Source organism: Carlito syrichta, unplaced genomic scaffold (genome assembly GCF_000164805.1).
Source record: "Carlito syrichta isolate Samal-C Ts95f unplaced genomic scaffold, Tarsius_syrichta-2.0.1 Scaffold120489, whole genome shotgun sequence".
Classification (NCBI taxonomy): Eukaryota; Metazoa; Chordata; class Mammalia; order Primates; family Tarsiidae; genus Carlito; species Carlito syrichta.
Window position 1 is genome coordinate 31721 of NW_007064585.1, and position 18552 is coordinate 50272.

An 18552-nucleotide genomic window follows, 5' to 3' on the forward strand; every position below is an offset into this window, starting at 1 on the left:
AGACTCATAGGGAAGGGTGATGGAGGTAAGGGGATGTGTTTTCTGTAGCTTTGGAACTTTTCAAAATCAGAAGTGGAGGGGAGTGTCAGAGCAGCGTCCTTGGAGTGTGGAACCAGTCCTCCTGGTGTCCCTCCCTCGGGAGGGTCAGAGCCCTGTGGCTCCTGGGGGTGGTAACTGTCCACCCTGTTTTTATTATGACCCTGGGATGAGCGAGTGCGATGCATCACTACCTCAGGCCTTTGTGCTTCGGGTGAGGAAGCATGCTGGTTTAGCGGCGCTGTTGAGGGCCCCTGGGGTGTGGGCTCCGTGGGACCCCGATGTGGGTCAGGGAGGCCTGCCCAGGAGGCACCCTGTGCAACCAGACCCGAAGGACATCCGCCAACCTTGCCAAAGCCCCGCTGTGCATGCGGAGACTGCATGCTACGATATGCACGTGGCCTCAATACTGATGACAGCATATTGGGGGAGTTTGGGGATTTCTGTGCTTTTCCTTTGTAGGAGTCATCATGCTGCTCTGATGCGTGATCTGGCTTGTATAGCATGTCGGAAGGGACTGTCTCTGGGAGAAAATCCCTTGTACAGCTTTTAGATGGACTTCAGCGTGTGGTTTTAGATACACCAGGGCTCACCAGAGCAGGTCTGAAGGACTTTGGGACCCAGCTCTGGAGCCTTGTGTGGGGCTGAGTCCTGGGAAGTTTAGGATATATCTTTCAGTACTGTGTTTCCAGAGCAGAGCTGATGGAGGAATTGCTTCCTGTGCACCTGTGGCAGGGGTGGGTGCAGGGAAGCCCTGCCTGTCTTGAGCCTCCCTGGTGAGGTGACAGTTGGCATCCTTGGAGGACTTCGGTTAATGGGAGTGGCAGCCCTGTGCCAGCCTTCTCATACCTTTAGGGATTGTGGATTAGGAAAGTTGTCTTAACTTTTTTTTTTTTTTGAGACAGGGTTTTACTCTGTTGCCTAGGCTGGAATGCAGTGGTGTGACTGTAGCTTACTGCAGTCTCCACCTCCCAGCCTCAAGTGATTCTCCTGCCTCCCAAAGTGCTGGGATTACAGGTGTGAGCCACTGCACCCAGCTGTCATTCAGTCTCTTCCTTCATCATCAAGAAGGCCTATCTTGTGGAGGGGGCAGGTGGTAGTGAATGGATTTGATGGCTTTCCCACATTTTGGGGGATGACAGTTGTTCCTCCTAGTGCTTGGTAGGCCTTTACTGTGGTGGGGGACTCCAGACCCTGGTCTGATGCTATGCACCAGTCCTCAGGCACACTACCACCCATTTGTTTTGTTTTGTTTTTCGAGTTGGAGTCTCACTCTGTTGCCCAGACTGGAGTGCAGTGGCATGCTCATGGCCACCGCAGCCTCAACCTGCTGGGCTCAGGTGATCCTTCCGCCTCAGCCTTCCAAGTAGCTGGAACTACTCCTGATTAATTTTTTGATTTATTGTAGAGACGAGATCTCGCCAAGTTGCCCAGGCGGGTCTCGAACCCCTGGACTCAGGCAGTCCTCTCGCCTCTGCCTCCCAATGTGCTGGAATTATAGGCTTGAGCCACCATACCTGGCACTGCTATCCATTTGTAAAGTCATCCTGCTCCTTGTGGTCTTCCCTCGTTGGAACAAAGTGTCTTCCTCAGCATCCTGGTTGTGGTCTGTGGGTGTGGTTCCATGTCCACGTGGGTCTTGGACTGGGTGTGCCATGGGTGGGGGTGGGGGGGTTGCCCTGTTGAGTAGGTTTGATAGGGAAAGAGAGTATGTGGAGAATCGAGGTAGAACATGGGAACCATCTCAAGGAAGATAGCAGGCCAGCATGTCACGGGAGTCACCGAGGCACCTCTTTTTGGGAGAAGTCTCTGCCCAGACTGAGTCCTGGGATCTGCAGCCTCACGTGGTTGACATTGCATTCTGATGTAGGTTGGACCTGAGGGCATCCTGCAGAACGGGGCTGTGGACGACAGTGTGGCCAAGACCAGCCAGTTGTTGGCTGAGTTGAACTTTGAAGAAGATGAGGAAGATACGTATTACACCAAGGATCTCCCCATCCATGCGTGCAGGTGAGCCGGGTGCAGCTGGGCCAGGGCAGGGTGTCTGAGAGCTCACCTCCCAGGGATGAGGTGGCACCCTGACTCATGGCGGCCCTGTCCTTGGGAATAAGGAAGTTGCTTACACCCATGTGTACACCCGTGTGCTTACACTCTCCGACTCCCTAAATTCAGTCAGCTGGTAGAGAGAGTGGCCTTTCCTCAGACCCTGGGGTCCTTGCCTAGCACCTGCCCGCCCACTCACTAGAAGGAACTTGCCACTGCACTGGTGAGCGTCCGGGCTCCCCAACAGAGGGCTGGCTGCTGGTCTGTGGTGGGTGTCTTCATGCCTCCCAGGCTTGGAAAGACAAGTGAGTCCATTAGTTGGGGCATACCTGCCTGGGAGCAGATGTGGGATTCTTGACTCCAGCAGGACGATCCCTGGTTTGGGCTTAATCTTGATTTTTCCACACTCACATGAAGACATTTAGATCAAAAGAGGTGGAATGAGGCTGGGAGCAGTGGCTCATACCCATAATCCCGGTACTTTGGGAGGCTGAGGTGAGAGGATTGATTGCCTGAGCCCACAGATTCAAGACCAGCCTGGGCAACTTGGCAAGACCTTGTTTCTACATTAAATCAAAAAATTAGCTGGACATGGTGGCACACGCCTGTGGTTCCAGCTACTTGGAAGGCTGAGGCAGAAGGATCACCTGAACCCAGCAAGTCAAGGTTGTGGTGGCCCTGAGCGTGCCACTGCATTCCAGCCTGGGCAACAGAGTGAGACTCCAACTCCAAAAAAAGAGGTGAAATGATTTCACTCAGGCACTGGCTGTCAGGGCAGTACCCACTTGCGCTCAGCTTGCTGGGATAGGGTGACTTCTTCCCACTTTGTGGGCAGACACTTTGTGTTATTTTGACTTTTTGGTCATTTTAACTTGCAGTTGTTTTAATGTATGTAGTGGTGTTCCTGTTATGCACAGAGATGCCTGTAAAGAGGGTAGGGAGTTGCCTTGCCTGCTGTGCCCCTCACCCAGGTCCTCTTCATACTGTAGGAGGTGGGTGGTGGTTCTTAGTTGAAGCACATTCTGGTTTGAGACCAAATTTGGCTTTGTACACAAGCGGAACTCTGAGGAGTCAGTGTGCTTTGTGTGTGTGTGTATTTTTTCAGAAAACCGAAGTGTGGGTTGGGGCTTCCCAAGGTGCTCCTTGCTTGAACTTTGCACTTCAGGCACTGGCCTCTCCATGACAGGGCCTGTGTGCCATTCCCCAGGAGCACAGTGCCCTCTGCTGGAGCCTGCTGCTCATAGTGACCATGGTGTTGTGTCCGGTTCCAGAAACTTCAGGCCAAAGAGGGAAGAGACTGAAATGGCCTTGGTGGGTGTGAGGCCTCACTTGGGGTCTCCCTAGAGTGGTTTTGCTGCTTCTGGGGCATTCACCATACACCTCACTCTCCCCTGCGTTCTCAACTTTGGGAAGCCTTGGCTGACTGGTTTGATTTGGTGATTGGGATTGCTGGGTCTCAGTATGTGTTTAATGAAAAACTTAAAAATGTTGTAAGAGGAAAGAATTTTACATCCTGCCAAATTAGAACCAGAGAGCAACCTTCTAGCTTTAACTGTTGATGTTTTGATTTTTAGTTACTGTGGAATACATGATCCTGCCTGCGTGGTTTACTGTAACACCAGCAAGAAGTGGTTCTGTAACGGACGTGGAAATACTTCTGGCAGGTAGATAATCAGACCGTGCATGTGTCTTTAATCAGTGGTGTGCTCAGATTTGTGTGTAAATTATGGAAATGTTGGAGCAAAGCGCAATATAAAATCACGCTAACAAACCTGGTTTTTTTCCTCCTCTGTGACTGGTTTAACTTGAAACAGATGGTGGTGTGTGAATGCCTTAATGTATTTACCCTTGATTTATTCTCTGTGGCTCTTTTATTATGCAAGTAGGGCTGGCTTAATTCTCGTTCCCAGTTTTTATTTCGATTTTTCTGCAAGATGAGCTCCTGGCAGTCCGTTGATCCTCATTAACGGAGGATGTTCCCAAAGTGGTAACGGGCATCCAGGGGGTTGGTTCAGGCGCTCGGGCCTGAGCTGTCCGGAGGCTAATTCGGGCCAGATTCCCAATCATCGGATTCACTTCCCGTGACCATCAGCCCGGGCGTCCCTCCTGCGATTGATCAGCAGCAGCTGGGACCAGCCCTTGTTCTGTGTTTGGGACAAGACCAGTGTTCTGTTGGTCCGAGTTCTAGGAGGGAGTGCAGTTGTCTTAGGCTGCCACGGATGTGTCCACAGTTCGTTCCACTGCTTGGAGGGCCCGGGCACAGGGTCTGAGGCAGAGCTTGAGGTTGCAGCTGAGACGCAGGCTCCTTTTCTGAGGTGTTCTGTCCTGGAGAAGGCCCATCGGCAGCCTCCGTTGCACAGGGCCCCCACCCTCCTGTGCCTGCAGCTGCTGTGACTTGCCCAGGTCCTTGGATGGAGCACAGATTCTTTGGCGCCTCTGCGTTAGTAGCTTGAAGTGTGGGACTGAGCAAGGAAGAAAGGGGCCAGCACTTTTTTAAAAGTATCTTCTGGGTAACCAAAAGACTTTTGTGTCCCATTTTCAGAATATTCTGGGAAATTTAAGTGTTGCTTATGTTTGTGGTCCTCTTGTACAGGAAAAACAACTTAGAAACATCTTAACTGGCAACCCCAGCCTCCAGTCAGCACAGCCAAGGGCAGGGCAGTGAGGAAGACAGGACAGGGAGGTGGGGAAGCAGCCACTTGCCTTTGGAAAACTGACCTGTCCCAGGGGAAGGCGGCACGGGAAGGACAGCAGGAACCGCGGTTCTGTTCCACACCCAGTGGTGGCCGCCTGAGAGAGGAGTTGGGGCGTGGGGATGCCAAGAGCAGCCACAGGTGGCCAGGTGATCTGACGAGCTGCATGGCAGCAGGAGAGGGCTAGAAGATGGTCTTCTGAGCTGAAGCTTCCCAGAGGGGAAGAGAAGGTGCAGCAAGGAAGGCTCAGGGGCCGGTGGGTGTTCAGAGCATCTGTCTGGCTCAGGGATGGTGTAAGTGCCCAAAGGTGGAGAGGTGTACAGTGCATTGGGTACCCTTGTTAGATGAGTCAGGTGGGTCCCCCACGGTGGCTGGCTTGGCACGGGCATGGCTCAACAGCAGGTCATGGTTCAGGTGAGTGGTATCCTAGCCACATGGCAGCAAGGAAGGATCCCATAGAGCCATGCTGTAGACCTTGGCATCTGCGGAATAGCCTTGTGCCTTCCTGTGCTCAGGTTTCCAGAGTGGCTGGTTATCAGGTTCCTGGCTACAGCATGTCCAAAGGGGTTTCTTGACAACAATAGCATGAGGAGACCTTGGGGACAAGTGGGTCTTGTGGGATGTGTCACTGGCCCTACAGCACTGGCCAGCAGTGGGTTAAATGGGACCTGTTAAGTTGGAGTTAAGGAAGCAAAGCTGTGTGGACTGTGTTGAGGAAGTTTCCTTTTAAAAAGGGGCTGAAGTTGGGATTGATTTTGCGGTGGGTGGGGAGCCAGCTGGGGAAGGGCTGGTCCCTGGGGTGCCAGATGGATGAGGTGTGACGCCTCTGCTAATGGACCGTGAACGGACCGGAACTTCCAGCAGGGGCCCGAAGACTGGAAGTGGTGAAAAGCCAGACTTTGGGTGTTAACTGTCTATCGTTTCCTGGTCTCAGCCACATTGTAAATCACCTGGTGAGGGCAAAATGCAAAGAGGTGACCCTGCACAAGGACGGGCCCCTGGGAGAGACGGTCCTGGAGTGCTACAACTGCGGCTGTCGCAACGTCTTCCTGCTTGGCTTCATCCCGGCCAAGGCCGACTCGGTGGTGGTGCTGCTGTGCAGGTGAGGGTCCCCAGATGGCTCCGAGGTGACCTTCCAGCCTGCCAAGGCCCTGCCTGACTCCGGGGAACTGTGCTTTAAAGATGGCTCCTGCTGGGGGCGAGGCTTGTGCAGGCCGGGTTTGTGGGGAAGTTGGGTGTGTTCTGGTAAAGTGTAGAAACAATTCTATGGAAAGTCTATTCTGGGTATTGAGAGATTAGAGCTCAAAAGTGTGTAAGGAGGTGCGGTTTATTGCTAACAGCTTGAAGGTAATGTGATCACATAATAAGGTGCAGGGAACACTTCTTCAGGTGAAAGGTCAGCAGCCCCCCCACTTGGGGCTTCAGGAAAGGGACTGCTGCTCATGGTTGCCTTCCCTGCCTGCAGGCAGCCCTGCGCCAGCCAGAGCAGCCTCAAGGACATCAACTGGGACAGCTCGCAATGGCAACCGCTGATCCAGGATCGCTGCTTCCTGTCTTGGCTGGTCAAGATCCCATCTGAGCAGGAGCAGCTGCGGGCGCGCCAGATCACGGCCCAGCAGATCAACAAGCTGGAGGAGCTCTGGAAGGTAAGGCCTGCTGCGGGCGGACCGTTCCTGTGCACAGTGCCCTCGGGGGTCTTCGGAGACGGTCTGATTGGGTGAGGCCTCTGGGGTTCTGGAAGGAACTGGATGAGCCTCTGCAACCTGCAGCTGGAGTGGCCCCGGCAGCCCAGAAGGCGGCTCCCAGGGCCTCTGCGCCTTCCTCCCCATAGGCCATGTTGCCTGCCCTGGAACAGCCTGGCCGCTGGAAAAGGAAAGCTCTGTTTGCTGGAAATTTCTCTTTCTTGCTGGGGTGTGGGAGGTAAGATAGAACCGACTGTGAGCAGAAGTGTCCACAGGTCCAGATGTATCCCGGAGGTAGGGGACTGCATGTGCACTGTAGAACCTTGGGGCTGGGGAGGGTGCTGGCAAGTGTCCCAGGGGAGGAAGTCAGGGCTGTCAGGACAGTGAAGGGGAGAGAGAAGAGGGCCAGATAGGCAGTGGGATCTTGGCTCTCAGATGTGTGAGGATCCCCACCCTTCCCCTGGAAGCTCTGCTCTGGTCCTGGCTGTCCAGGATTTTGCGGTAAAGTAAGTTCTAATACCCAGGCTAGAAGTTCTTACTCGGCGCCCATTTAGTCAGAAACCTCAGGTAGAAGTTTGTTTGCACTCAACACAAGTCAGAGTGTTTCAAGCACTGTCTACCTTTCCACCCTGATTCTCAGGTTGCTAGAATTATTCCATTGCTGAGAACCAGACAGCCTAGATAGACACTGTTGTGTGTCCCCACCAGAGGGGCCCACTGAGAGAGTGGACACCAGTTCAGTTCAGGGACAGCTGGACCCAGGAGACGGGCCTCCCCTCTGTGGATGCGGCAGAGAGCACAGGAGAAGCCAGTGGTCTTGGCGGTGGCCTGGAAGAGGGGGTGCCTATTGTCCTTCCTGGGCATGCTTGTAGAGTCAGGAGGTTCCTGTGTGTGGACATGTGTTGGGCAGTGCATGGGGCTTTGCAGGCAGAGTTACTGCATGCTGGAACCCTCTCAGGGGCAGCGGCTGGGGTCAGGCACAGCCTAGGCTGCTGTCCAACTCCTTGTCAGTATGAAGTTCCCTGAGAGGTGGGCACCACTGCCTGTCTGGGGACTGTGTAGACCCTCCACAGCCCAGCCTGGGGCACGTGCACCTGTCCCTTGGGGTCTCCTGGGCTCATGTTCCGGTACTCTAGGGGCAAACGATGAGTGTGGTGCTGGTGTTCCTGTCTCCTAGGAAAACCCTTCTGCCACCCTGGAGGACCTGGAGAAGCCGGGGGTGGATGAGGAGCCGCAGCACGTGCTCCTGCGGTATGAGGATGCCTACCAGTACCAGAACATCTTTGGGCCCCTGGTCAAGCTGGAGGCTGACTACGACAAGAAGCTGAAGGAGTCTCAGGTGACGTGGCATGTGCTGGAGAGCTGGCTGTAACGGGGTGTCTCTTTTCAGGCCAGGGTGGGCGGTTTGTCTTCTAGGCCTTGGAGACCGATGTGGGCTTGAGGCCACAGTGCACTGAGTGATGGAGCCATGGGCTGGAGCCAGGTGGCCGCACAGTCTGTGGCCAGTGCCACGGCCCTTGGAGCAGACATTGGCCCACGTGTTTTGTTTTTAAATCCAACGATAATCCCTCCCAGTCAGGTTCACAGCTTTGCTGCAGAAGTTGGACCTCGTGCCAGGTCCTGTGGAGAACATGCCGATGAGACAGGGCTGCAGTGCCGGCCTCCCTTTTCCCTCCCGTAGCTGCCTGCCCTGTGCTGTGAAGGCTCCAGATGGGTCATCGTGTGGGGCATGGGGCTTTCTAACCACTTTGCCTCCAGGCAGGCCCTTGGTGCATGAGGCTGTGGGCAGCTGAGCTCACAGCTGGGCTCCTGAGTGGAGCCCCAACATGTGGAGTCCAGGCCCGTGTCCTTGCCGAGAGCTAACCAGGGCTCTTGTCTTTCATGTGCTCAGACTCAAGATAACATCACGGTCAGGTGGGACCTGGGCCTTAACAAGAAGAGAATCGCCTACTTCACTTTGCCCAAGACTGACTCTGGTAATGAGGATTTAGTCATAATTTGGTTAAGAGGTGATTTTAAGTTTTAAAATATTTGTGACCATAAGTAGCATAAAATTCCTAGTTTCACCCTTGTAAAGTGTCCCTTAATTTGAACTCTTCCTGGTGAATCTGCGTCATGTTAAACCACTGACTCTTGCTTTTTCACCGGAAGACATGCGGCTCATGCAGGGCGATGAGATTTGCCTGCGGTACAAGGGGGACCTTGCGCCCCCATGGAAAGGGATCGGCCATGTCATCAAGGTCCCTGATAGTATCCTTCGTGAGAAGAGGTGGGCCAGCCTGTTGTCTGCGCAGCTCCTGCCACATGGTGGGGGAAGCTGGAGTTTTCCTGGTTGTGGCGATGCTGAAGTCTCGTGCTCTGTGTACTGGGCTGGGTGCTGGCTGGCTTGGCCCTTCGCTGCTCTGAAGAGAGGCGCAGCCTCGACCTTGGTGTGTCTAGTGGTTATTCAGTTACTTTTACCTCTGCCCAGACGGTGTATCAGCGGGGCATACCTGTGACTCCCAGTCCCCTTCCTCTGAGTGTGTGAACATGAGTGTGTGTGTGCGAACATGAGCGCTTGTGTGCAGTCCCTCTCATGAAGCACCTCCTGCTTTCTGGGAGCATCCCTGGTTTGACTCTCAAGGTTAAACTGGCTCTGAAAAGAGCCTTACTGGGACGCTGGTGCTGCATGCGAAGGTTCCAGCAGCAGTGGATAGTGCAAGTGTTCCCAGGTCATGCGAGGTGGCATGCGTGGCCTTTTTGTGATCCAGTGACAGGAACTCACAGTGTCCATAAAGCCCAGGTGCAGTCAGGTGTCTGGATGGGGTAAGACCCTGGAGAAGACATTGGCAGGTCCATCTCAGAACTGCCTCCCAGGGTTGGCTGATGGTGCTGGCACCTCACCGGGCCCTGCAGCGGCCTGGGGTGGGAACATGGTATCCCTACATCAGCCTCCCATCTATGTCTCTGACACACTCATCCTGAGCATCCCAGACCTGTCGTGGGGCTGAGGATGGAGGGAAGGGCATTGCCCACACCGCGGTCTCTTGTTGGGGCTGTGGAAGTACCCAGGCCACTCGTGTGTGGAAGGCACTGCACCTTTCCTCAGCTGTCTTCGGAGGTGCAGTGTATGTGGACCTGTCGGGAAGATTTGCTGCAGCTGGAGCCGGGAACTGGGCCAGGTTATGGCCACTCTGTGTGGTATAGGCTGCCGGTCTCTGTTTCTCTGAGAAGGACCTGCATGAGACTGCCCTGGGGGTCCATAAAGGCACATGGGGCCAGGCTGGGGCAGGACACAGCTCTTTGTGAAGGCAGAATTTGTGGGCATGTGTTGGTTCTGCATTTGGCAAGGGGTGGTTTCTTAATACCTAGAGAGGCATTATTTAAAGGCTTTATATCAGGGGCGCCTCAGAAAGGTCAGCCCGGCTTTTGACAAGGATGTGAACTTAACTCAGTGTACAGATTATGGTGACGAGATCGCCATTGAGCTGCGAAGCAGTGTGGGTGCCCCTGTGGAGGTGACTCACAATTTCCAGGTGGACTTTGTGTGGAAGTCGACCTCGTTTGACAGGTACGTCTGCCCTCCCATGCTGCTGCCATCTGATTTGCAGTCCCCGCTGTTCCTGGGTCACCGCCTGCCACATCTTTACAAACTCCCCTGTCAGGTGGAGTGGGTCCCCCCCAGCTCTGTGAGTTCGGGACACCAGTGACATAGGTCACGGCTATGCGTGTTGCTGACCTCGTGCTGCCCTCCCAGGATGCAGAGTGCTCTGAAGACGTTCGCCGTGGATGAGACCTCGGTGTCTGGCTACATCTACCACAAGCTGCTTGGCCACGAGGTGGAGGATGTGATCATCAAGTGCCAGCTGCCCAAGCGCTTCACAGCGCAAGGGCTCCCTGACCTCAATCACTCTCAGGTGCTGCGTGTCCCCAGGGGCAGGGTCTCTCCCATGTGGCCGTGGTATAGACGACCACCCCTAACTGCCACTTGTACTTGAAGGTTTATGCGGTGAAGACTGTGCTGCAGAGACCGCTGAGCCTGATCCAGGGCCCACCGGGCACAGGGAAGACAGTGACCTCGGCCACCATCGTCTACCACCTGGCTCGGCAGGGCAATGGGTAGGGCTCGTGGTGGCCCCCAGGGAGAAGGGTGAGGTGGCCTGTCTGCTGAGAGCCTTGGGCACTCACGTGTCACCAGCCCTGTCGCTGAGAAGAGCACGCAACGGGCAGCATCTGTGCTCATCATTCATGACACGTCCAGCTTCGTGGTTGCTCTTTGGAACCACGCCTGCTGCTGTCTTGAAGGACAGTGCTGGCTGGGTTATGTGTCTGTTGTGCCTTGATGCATCTCAGCTGAAGGCATTTGGCAGTGGGCAGGAGGGTGAGAGTGCAAGTCCGGTCGTCAGTGTCACTTGGAGTGGGTTTCTCTGGGATACCTGGTGGAAGTGGGAAACCCAGGCTGTCCAGGCCTGAGTCCAGCATCACAGCGCCACTATGGGTGAGGAACAGCAGTCTGAGCCGTTCTGGTCCCGAGTTCCTGGGCACACCCGAGCTGTCTGGTTGTGTTCCAGGCCTGTGCTTGTCTGTGCTCCCAGCAACATTGCTGTGGACCAGCTGACCGAGAAGATCCACCAGACAGGGCTGAAGGTTGTGCGCCTTTGCGCCAAGAGCCGTGAGGCCATTGACTCCCCAGTGTCCTTCCTGGCCTTGCACAACCAGATCCGGAACATGGACAGGTAGGCGCAGGCCCTCTCTCCTGGTCCCTGAGCTGCATGGGCGGTGTGTGCAGAGCCCTGTTGACCTGCATGTCTTCTAGCATGCCCGAGCTGCAGAAGCTACAGCAGCTGAAGGATGAGACTGGGGAACTGTCGTCTGCTGATGAGAAGCGGTATCGGGCCCTGAAGCGCACAGCCGAGAGGGAGCTACTCATGGTGAGCTTGCAGGTGTCTGGCCTGCCCAACCGGTGGTAACTCAGAGCCATCTGCTGCTTTGCTTCTGAGGAGAGAGCTCAGGTGTCCCCTCTGTGCTTGCTCCATGGTTGGGAGCACGCAGTCCTCCAGGTGGTCTCCACCCTTGTCGGCCTCCACTGGCCCTGGGCACTGGGTCTGAAATATTCTCTCCTGTTCTTGCATAATGAATCACCCAAAACCAGGCTCTCACCCTGAATGTGGTTTCACCAGCTCAGTGCTGCCCCCTAGAGGCCGTTGTGAGGCACAGAGCTGCTTCTGTGCCTTCCGCCGAGCACTACTGTTAAGGACCTTGCAAGTTCGTGGTCATGGCAGCTTGGGCCAAATGTCTTGTCCTGGAGGAACAGCTTGTTTTCAGAGTTGTCCTGGGGGGGACGAGAAGGAACAGAACAACTTCTGCATCTCGCCCCACTGCCCTCCAGGATCTATTGACGTTTACAGTGCCAGTGTTCTGATGCTTCTGTACCCCTCCCCAGAATGCAGATGTCATCTGCTGCACATGCGTGGGTGCCGGTGACCCAAGGCTTGCCAAGATGCAATTCCGCTCCATCTTAATTGATGAGAGCACCCAGGCCACTGAGCCGGAGTGTATGGTTCCTGTGGTCCTCGGGGCCAAGCAGGTGGGTGCCTCTTCTCAACAGGCTTTTGTAGATGTCAGTGCATGCGGTTCTTGATGCTCAGGGTCAGATTTTTAAAACATCTTGTGATTCTGTGTGGTGCCTAGCCAAGCACAGAGGAGTGCACCGTAGGCCCTCTGAGGCGGTCTTTGGAAGGTGGGCTTGTGGGGCCCTTCATCTGTGCCCACTGTGCCCAGTCAACCTGTGTGCCAGCTGCAGGTCCAACATGCGTGGTGGGCAGTTTCCTGCACCCATGGCAGGGTGGTGCTCTGTGGACATAGGGTGCCTTGGCTCCCTGCCAGTGCATGTCACCCTTCAGGTGTGAGCTGCTCGACTTGTGGCCTCTCCCTGCAGCTGATCCTCGTGGGTGATCACTGCCAGCTGGGCCCGGTGGTGATGTGCAAGAAGGCGGCCAAGGCCGGGCTGTCACAGTCGCTCTTCGAGCGCCTGGTGGTGCTGGGCATCCGGCCCATCCGTCTCCAGGTCCAGTACCGAATGCACCCTGCACTCAGCGCCTTCCCGTCCAACATCTTCTATGAGGGCTCGCTGCAGAACGGTGTCACCGCAGGTATCAGGACTCTGCCTGGGGTGGGGCCTCTAGACAAGGAACATGAGGGAATGCGGTCTGGGGAGACCAAATGACCCATCAGTTCCTCCACGGATGTGCAGGGCGACTACTCCAGTGTGGGCACTTTGTTCCCTTCCGTTTCAGCAGTATGGACAGAGGGACTGCGCACCTCCCTGGGGTGGGTGTGGGGAGTCCCTGTTTGCCATGAAGTTCGTTCACTGCCTAGAAGTCTACCCGAGGCTCCTGAGACCTCAACAGCAAGGACGACGGGTCCTGGGAGCCAATCCTGGGCCTGACTTCCTCCTCGGCCTTGTGTTTGGTGCCTCACAAAGAGCAGTGATTCTTTTTTTTTTTTTTGAGCTGGAGTCTCACTCTGTCACCCAGACTGGAGTGCAGTGGCCGCTCCCGGCCACCGCAGCCTCGACCTGCTGGGCTCCGGCGATCCTTCTGCCTCAGCCTTCCGAGTAGCCGGAACTACAGGCGTGCGCTACCACGCCTGGCTGACTGTTGATTTATTGTAGAGATGAGGTCTCGCTGCCCAGGCAGGTCCCGAACCTGCGGGCTCAGGCAATCCACTCACCTCAGCCAGAGCAGTGATTCTTAACACCCAGGCCTAGGGGCCACAGGACCTTTTCCAGCTTCCCTTGATAACCCAGAAGCACCATCTGTCCTTTCCACTGTGCCATCTTGTGCACCCATAGTGACTGCTGGTGCTGCTGTGAGTCGGCTCAGAGATGCCAGAGTGCCAGGGCCGCGTGTTGCTGCCACTCATTCTTGATGAAAAATACCCCAGAGGAAGAAATGAAAGCATCGTTCTACTAAGTACTGAGCGCACATCCTTGTTATCCTCAGTGTGACGGATGTTTCTGTGACACTGTGGCGGTGAAGGTATTTGAAGGAAGAACCCGAAGACACCCTGGGAGTCACGTAAAGCTGTCAGACTGTCGTTTCAAGGAAGGAAGTGGCAGTATTTGTCACCCAGTGATAAAATATGAGAAATTTGAAAAAGTTGAATGTGGCATGCCGTGAACCTGCTCTTCCTAGTACCTAGAGACCTTTCTTACGAGATCTGTGGTGATGACAGATGTCTGTGAGGTCTGCCTTGCCTTTGAAAGTCCGCTTGACTCAGTGGGCAGATCCTTCCTGAATGATTAGGAGACAGAGTTACGAAGTCACATGGGGACCAAACACCCATCCTGAGTGGGATGAGCGGCATGGGGTCGTCACAGGCCTGAGGGAAACCACCTCTGCTTGGCCTGTTATGGCAGGAATAGACCTGCAGTCCTGAGAGGTTGTTGCAACAGTTTCCCGTTTCAGCCCCACGTGTCTGAGTCCTGGCTCCCTCACTGATTTCTGCACCTCGCCGAAGAGCAAACTGGATGCAGAGGCCGAGCTGGCACCCACTGTCTTCAATTAAGCCAGATAAGAAAGAGTTTGCAGAAATGCGAAACAAGACCACGCTTCTCACCCAGATTATGTTTTTGGAAATAGTTTATTTTTATTTTTATTTTTTGAGTTGGAGTCTCACTCCGTCGCCCAGACTGGAGTGCAGTGGCTGCTCCCGGCCACCGCAGCCTCGACCTGCTGGGCTCTGGTGATCCTTCCACCTCAGCCTTCCAAGTAGCTGGAATTACAAGCATGCACTACCACACCCAGCCGATTTTTTGATTTATTGTAGAGATGAGGTCTCGCTGCCCAGGCGGGTCTCGAACCCACGGGCTCAGGCAATCCACTCACCTCAGCCTCCCAAAGGCATGGGATTACAGGCTGAGCTACCGAGTCCGGCTTGTTTTTGTTTTTCTTTTTAAGAGACAAGGTCTCACTGTGTTGCCTAGGCTGTCTCGAGTTCCTAGGCTCAAGCAGTCCTCTTGCCTCGGCCTCCCAGAGTTCTGGAATTATAGGCTTGAGCCACTGCACCTGGCCTAAAAAGTTGTTTTTCATAAAATATATTTAATGTGTAACAGGTTATTTTTTTATTTTTTATTTTTTATTTTTTTGAGTTGGAGTCTCACTCTGTCGCCCAGACTGGAGTGCAGTGGCTGCTCTCGGCCACCGCAGCCTCGACCTGCTGGGCTCCGGCGATCCTTCCGTCTCAGCCTTCCATCTCAGCCTTCCAAGTATCTGGAACTACAGGCACGTGCTACCACACCAGGCTAATTTTTGATTTATTGTAGAGATGAGGTCTCGCCAAGTTGCCCGGACAGGTCTCGAACCCGTGGGCTCAGGCAATCCACTCACCTCAGCCTCCCAAGGCGCGGGATTACAGGCTGAGCCACCGAGCCCAGCAATAACAGGTTATTTTAGCATGAACACAAATCTTAGGTTTCTAAGTTTCGGAAAGCTAACATTCCACATAAACACAAGCTCTTGGACTGAAGCTGCTGACGTGGCATCCCTTGGACTCAACTCCAACAACCCAGGAGTGGGAGCCCGGCCTGTGGGGCCCACTCACAGATGGGAAGCAGGCTCAACACTTGCACCCTGTCCTGGCCACATCACTGCCTTCCTGTTGCTGGGTCCTGGGAGTCGATGCCACTGTTGGCGTCACAGGGATACTGGGAATGCCACACTCCTCCTGATGTGGTGAGCCTAGAGAATGCAAGACCGTGAAGGCCTCACTTGCGCCTTTATGAGGTGCTGCGCTGTTGCAAAGGCATGGCTCACATAACCTGCCCTGCCTCCCTCCTGGACGTTGACTCAAGGGCTGGCGCCATCGCACTCGCAGCTCTGTCGTCAGTGCTCAGTAGGTAGCACCTGATAAGTGCATTTCAGGGAGAACTTTGTTGGACTGTAAGCACACTGATCGAGATTCCCAAAGGGACAGGGGGCATGTGTGTTGAGAAGCTGATTTTAAAGTTGCCAGGAAACGGGAACAACCAAGACGGGCATGAGGAGCCCAAGACAGCAGTGGCTCATGCCGTGATATGTCATGACTTAGGCTTCCCCACATGGTCAGGCCCCAGCCTGGGATGGTATCCAGAGGCAGGGCCACCGGTCCACAGGGCACAGGCAGGGACAAGCGAGGCTTAACAGTGTCACACATAAGCCTGTTGTAGGGGTTTTGTGGGCCTGTAAGGTAAAGCTTCTAGGACACAGGTTATTCTGTGATCATGGGGCGAGAGAGACATCAGGCTGTGGAGGGCACCAGCCAGCCAGTATGTGTTTGGTTGGCGAGCTAGCTCTGTGCTCATCCTGAGCGTCTCGGGCTGGGGGGCGGATCAAGTGACCTTGCCGAGCCCCACAGCCTGGGCTTTCCGGCCTCAAGGCTTTGCCAGTGGTGGCGCAGCATCCGTGTTGTGTTATGCGTGAGCTTGGTTGAGGCAGGCTGCCACTCTTGAAACGTTGCCTCTTTCCCTTCCCTGTGACAGCGGATCGTGTGAAGAAGGGCTTTGACTTCCAGTGGCCCCAGCCCGACAAACCAATGTTCTTCTATGTGACCCAGGGCCAGGAGGAGATTGCCAGCTCGGGCACTTCCTACCTGAACAGGTGAGTGGGGGTGGCCTGCTGACATCGGGGGCTTGGGTAGTTTGGAGTGGTTGTTGACCCGTTATGTTTATTTTCACATGGTACTAAACTTATTTTGCCCTCATTCAGACTCTAAACCAGCAGCGTTTTATTTCTGCCTTGTCTTCCAACATACCTGTTTGTATAGTGGGCAGATACTCTGTCAGCCCACATGTGACCTTTTCTGTCTTGTGACTCCCCAGCACAGGGTAGGGACGCTCAGCCGTGCACGTGCTGGGTGTGGGGGCAGCTGGCACCTCAGGATCACATGGGTGGAGCCCACCACTGAGGGCCTGGTTTTCATAGGACGGAGGCTGCCAACGTGGAGAAGATCACCACAAAGCTGCTGAAGGCAGGTGCCAAGCCAGACCAGATTGGCATCATCACACCCTATGAGGGCCAGCGCTCCTACCTGGTGCAGTACATGCAGTTCAGCGGCTCCCTGCACACCAAGCTCTACCAGGTGTGTGTGCATGTGCTCATGGTTCCCTGGCCATGCCGTGGATGCTGGCCTTGGAGCTTGGGTTAGCCAGCCTCTCAGGAGGGCACAGGAGAACACCTCCCCAGTGTCCCAAGGGTCAGAAACATGGGCAGGGATGGCTGCCTGAAGGCCTTTTTCAGGATGTTAGAAACAAGGCCCAGGTGAAGCAGTGAGGGGTGGTCAGTGCTGGCCACGCAGTGGGTGTCACGCGGTATGAAGGCGGCCTTCACAAAGCTGCCTTTTTTTTCTTTTCTTTTTTTTTCTGAGGCGGAGTCTCACTCTGTTGCCCAGGCTAGAGTGCAGTGGCACAATCATGGCCACCACAGCCTTGACCTCCTGGGCTCAGGCAGTCCTTCCGCCTCAGCCTTCCAAGTAGCTGGAACCACAGGCGTACACCACCAGGCCCAGGTGATTTTTATTTTTATTATTTATTTCTTGTAGACACGAGGTCTCACCACGTTGTCTAGACTGGTCTCGAACCCCTGGGTTCGGGCAGTCATCTCACCTCAGCCTCCCAGAGTGCTAGGGTTTTAGGCATGAGCCACTACACCGGGCCCACAAAGCCTTCTTGACACCCAGATGAGGACCTCCATTTCCCCTCCCCCCAGCGTGTGTGAAGAGGGGCGAGGCCCCAGGTGTCTCTCCACATGGAGTCACCAGTATGGTCATATGGCTGTGCTTTTCTTCCTGTTCCTTGGGTCTGACCTCTGACTCTCTGTGATGAGCATTTGTGCTCTTGTTTCTGGGTACCAAATCACCAAAGCTCAAAGAAAACAAAACGCAGGAGGGCCCAGAGGTGCAGGGGCCAGGTGTCAGATCCCAGGTTTGCCGGTGGGATTTGAGGGTGTGTCTTGGCACGTTTCTTGGGGCTTTGGGGGCCCCCGAAGGCAGCACTCTGGCTGGCGATGACAACACAGCTCCCTTCCAGGAGGTGGAGATTGCCAGCGTGGACGCCTTCCAGGGGCGCGAGAAGGACTTCATCATTCTCTCCTGCGTGCGGGCCAATGAGCATCAGGGCATTGGGTTTCTAAATGACCCAAGACGTCTTAACGTGGCCTTGACCCGAGCAAGGTAGGGAGGCTGCCTGGGGCCTGTCCTTGCATTGCCATCTTCACATCCCAGGCCAGCTGGGGGTATCGCCAGGGCCAGAGGTTGAAGGGCTCCAAGCAGTGTCTAGAAACGGTGGCTGACTTGTGAGATGTCTTTGGTGGTTTTCTGTGGTCCACGTTCCTTGGCCCAGTGGAAAGTCTCTTTCAAGGCCCTTCTGGTCTGGGACTCAAATCCAGTGTGTGATGTGTGCTGTCGAGTTTAATGTGAGAATGTGAAATTTTGGAGCGTCTGCCACTTGTTTGTGCTTCTGAAATAAAACTTTCCTGAAATGAGACTAGCAGAAGGGGGCCTGAGAACAAGGCAGTCACTGTGTCAGTCCCATGACACCAGATGGCAGGACCCACACACCAGCTAGAAGTGGAGCCCAGCCTGCGGCTCCAGGCATCACATGAGAACTGATGGTGCTTCTGGCTCAGGGTCACGCGTGGGCCACGATCAGGTTTAATTTGTTACCCCTTTTCCTGAGGTGCCTGAACTCTGGTCTGATGTTCGGGAGCCCGAACTCGCTCCCGTGTTGGGTGGGGTCCCTGACATGGGAGTTGGAGGAGCCAGCATCGAGCTGGTGCCTGTCCATGAGGCCACCCAGCCCTGGGAAACTGACTTCTGGTGACAAGCAGCTTTGTCTCCAGGCTTGTGCCCCAGCAGGCGCTTAGTGTCAGGCTCTGCGGAAGCCCCCCCCAAATCTGCCCTGGCGGAGTCTCCAGGGCCCGCCTCCCACCCCCACTCGCCCAGTTGTGCCTCCCTCAGCGCGAGCTTCTGGGTTCAAGGAGTGCTGTGGGCCGGGGTTCTGCCCCCTCAGTGTGTTCCTGAGTTTGTGCGGCCTCCCCTTGTGGGCCGGTTACCCTCAGCCCCGCCCCCACCCCCACCCCCCC

At 55.1% G+C, this 18552-nt stretch overlaps 1 protein-coding gene across 1 annotated transcript in view; it reads left to right on the forward strand.

Moving 5' to 3' along the window:
- The first annotated feature begins 205 nt into the window (after positions 1-205).
- UPF1 (UPF1, RNA helicase and ATPase) overlaps positions 206-18552 on the forward strand; it is a 21641-nt gene continuing 3294 nt past the window's right edge. The window contains exons 1-18 of the mRNA XM_021707552.1: positions 206-319; positions 1907-2046; positions 3654-3743; positions 5707-5874; positions 6238-6418; positions 7632-7793; positions 8346-8430; positions 8606-8704; positions 9896-10004; positions 10191-10350; positions 10434-10552; positions 11005-11169; positions 11250-11364; positions 11877-12020; positions 12372-12585; positions 15954-16071; positions 16396-16552; positions 17499-17641. Coding sequence (XP_021563227.1) covers positions 206-319; positions 1907-2046; positions 3654-3743; positions 5707-5874; positions 6238-6418; positions 7632-7793; positions 8346-8430; positions 8606-8704; positions 9896-10004; positions 10191-10350; positions 10434-10552; positions 11005-11169; positions 11250-11364; positions 11877-12020; positions 12372-12585; positions 15954-16071; positions 16396-16552; positions 17499-17641 — 2483 coding nt within the window. The remainder of the gene's footprint in view (positions 320-1906; positions 2047-3653; positions 3744-5706; positions 5875-6237; positions 6419-7631; positions 7794-8345; positions 8431-8605; positions 8705-9895; positions 10005-10190; positions 10351-10433; positions 10553-11004; positions 11170-11249; positions 11365-11876; positions 12021-12371; positions 12586-15953; positions 16072-16395; positions 16553-17498; positions 17642-18552) is intronic.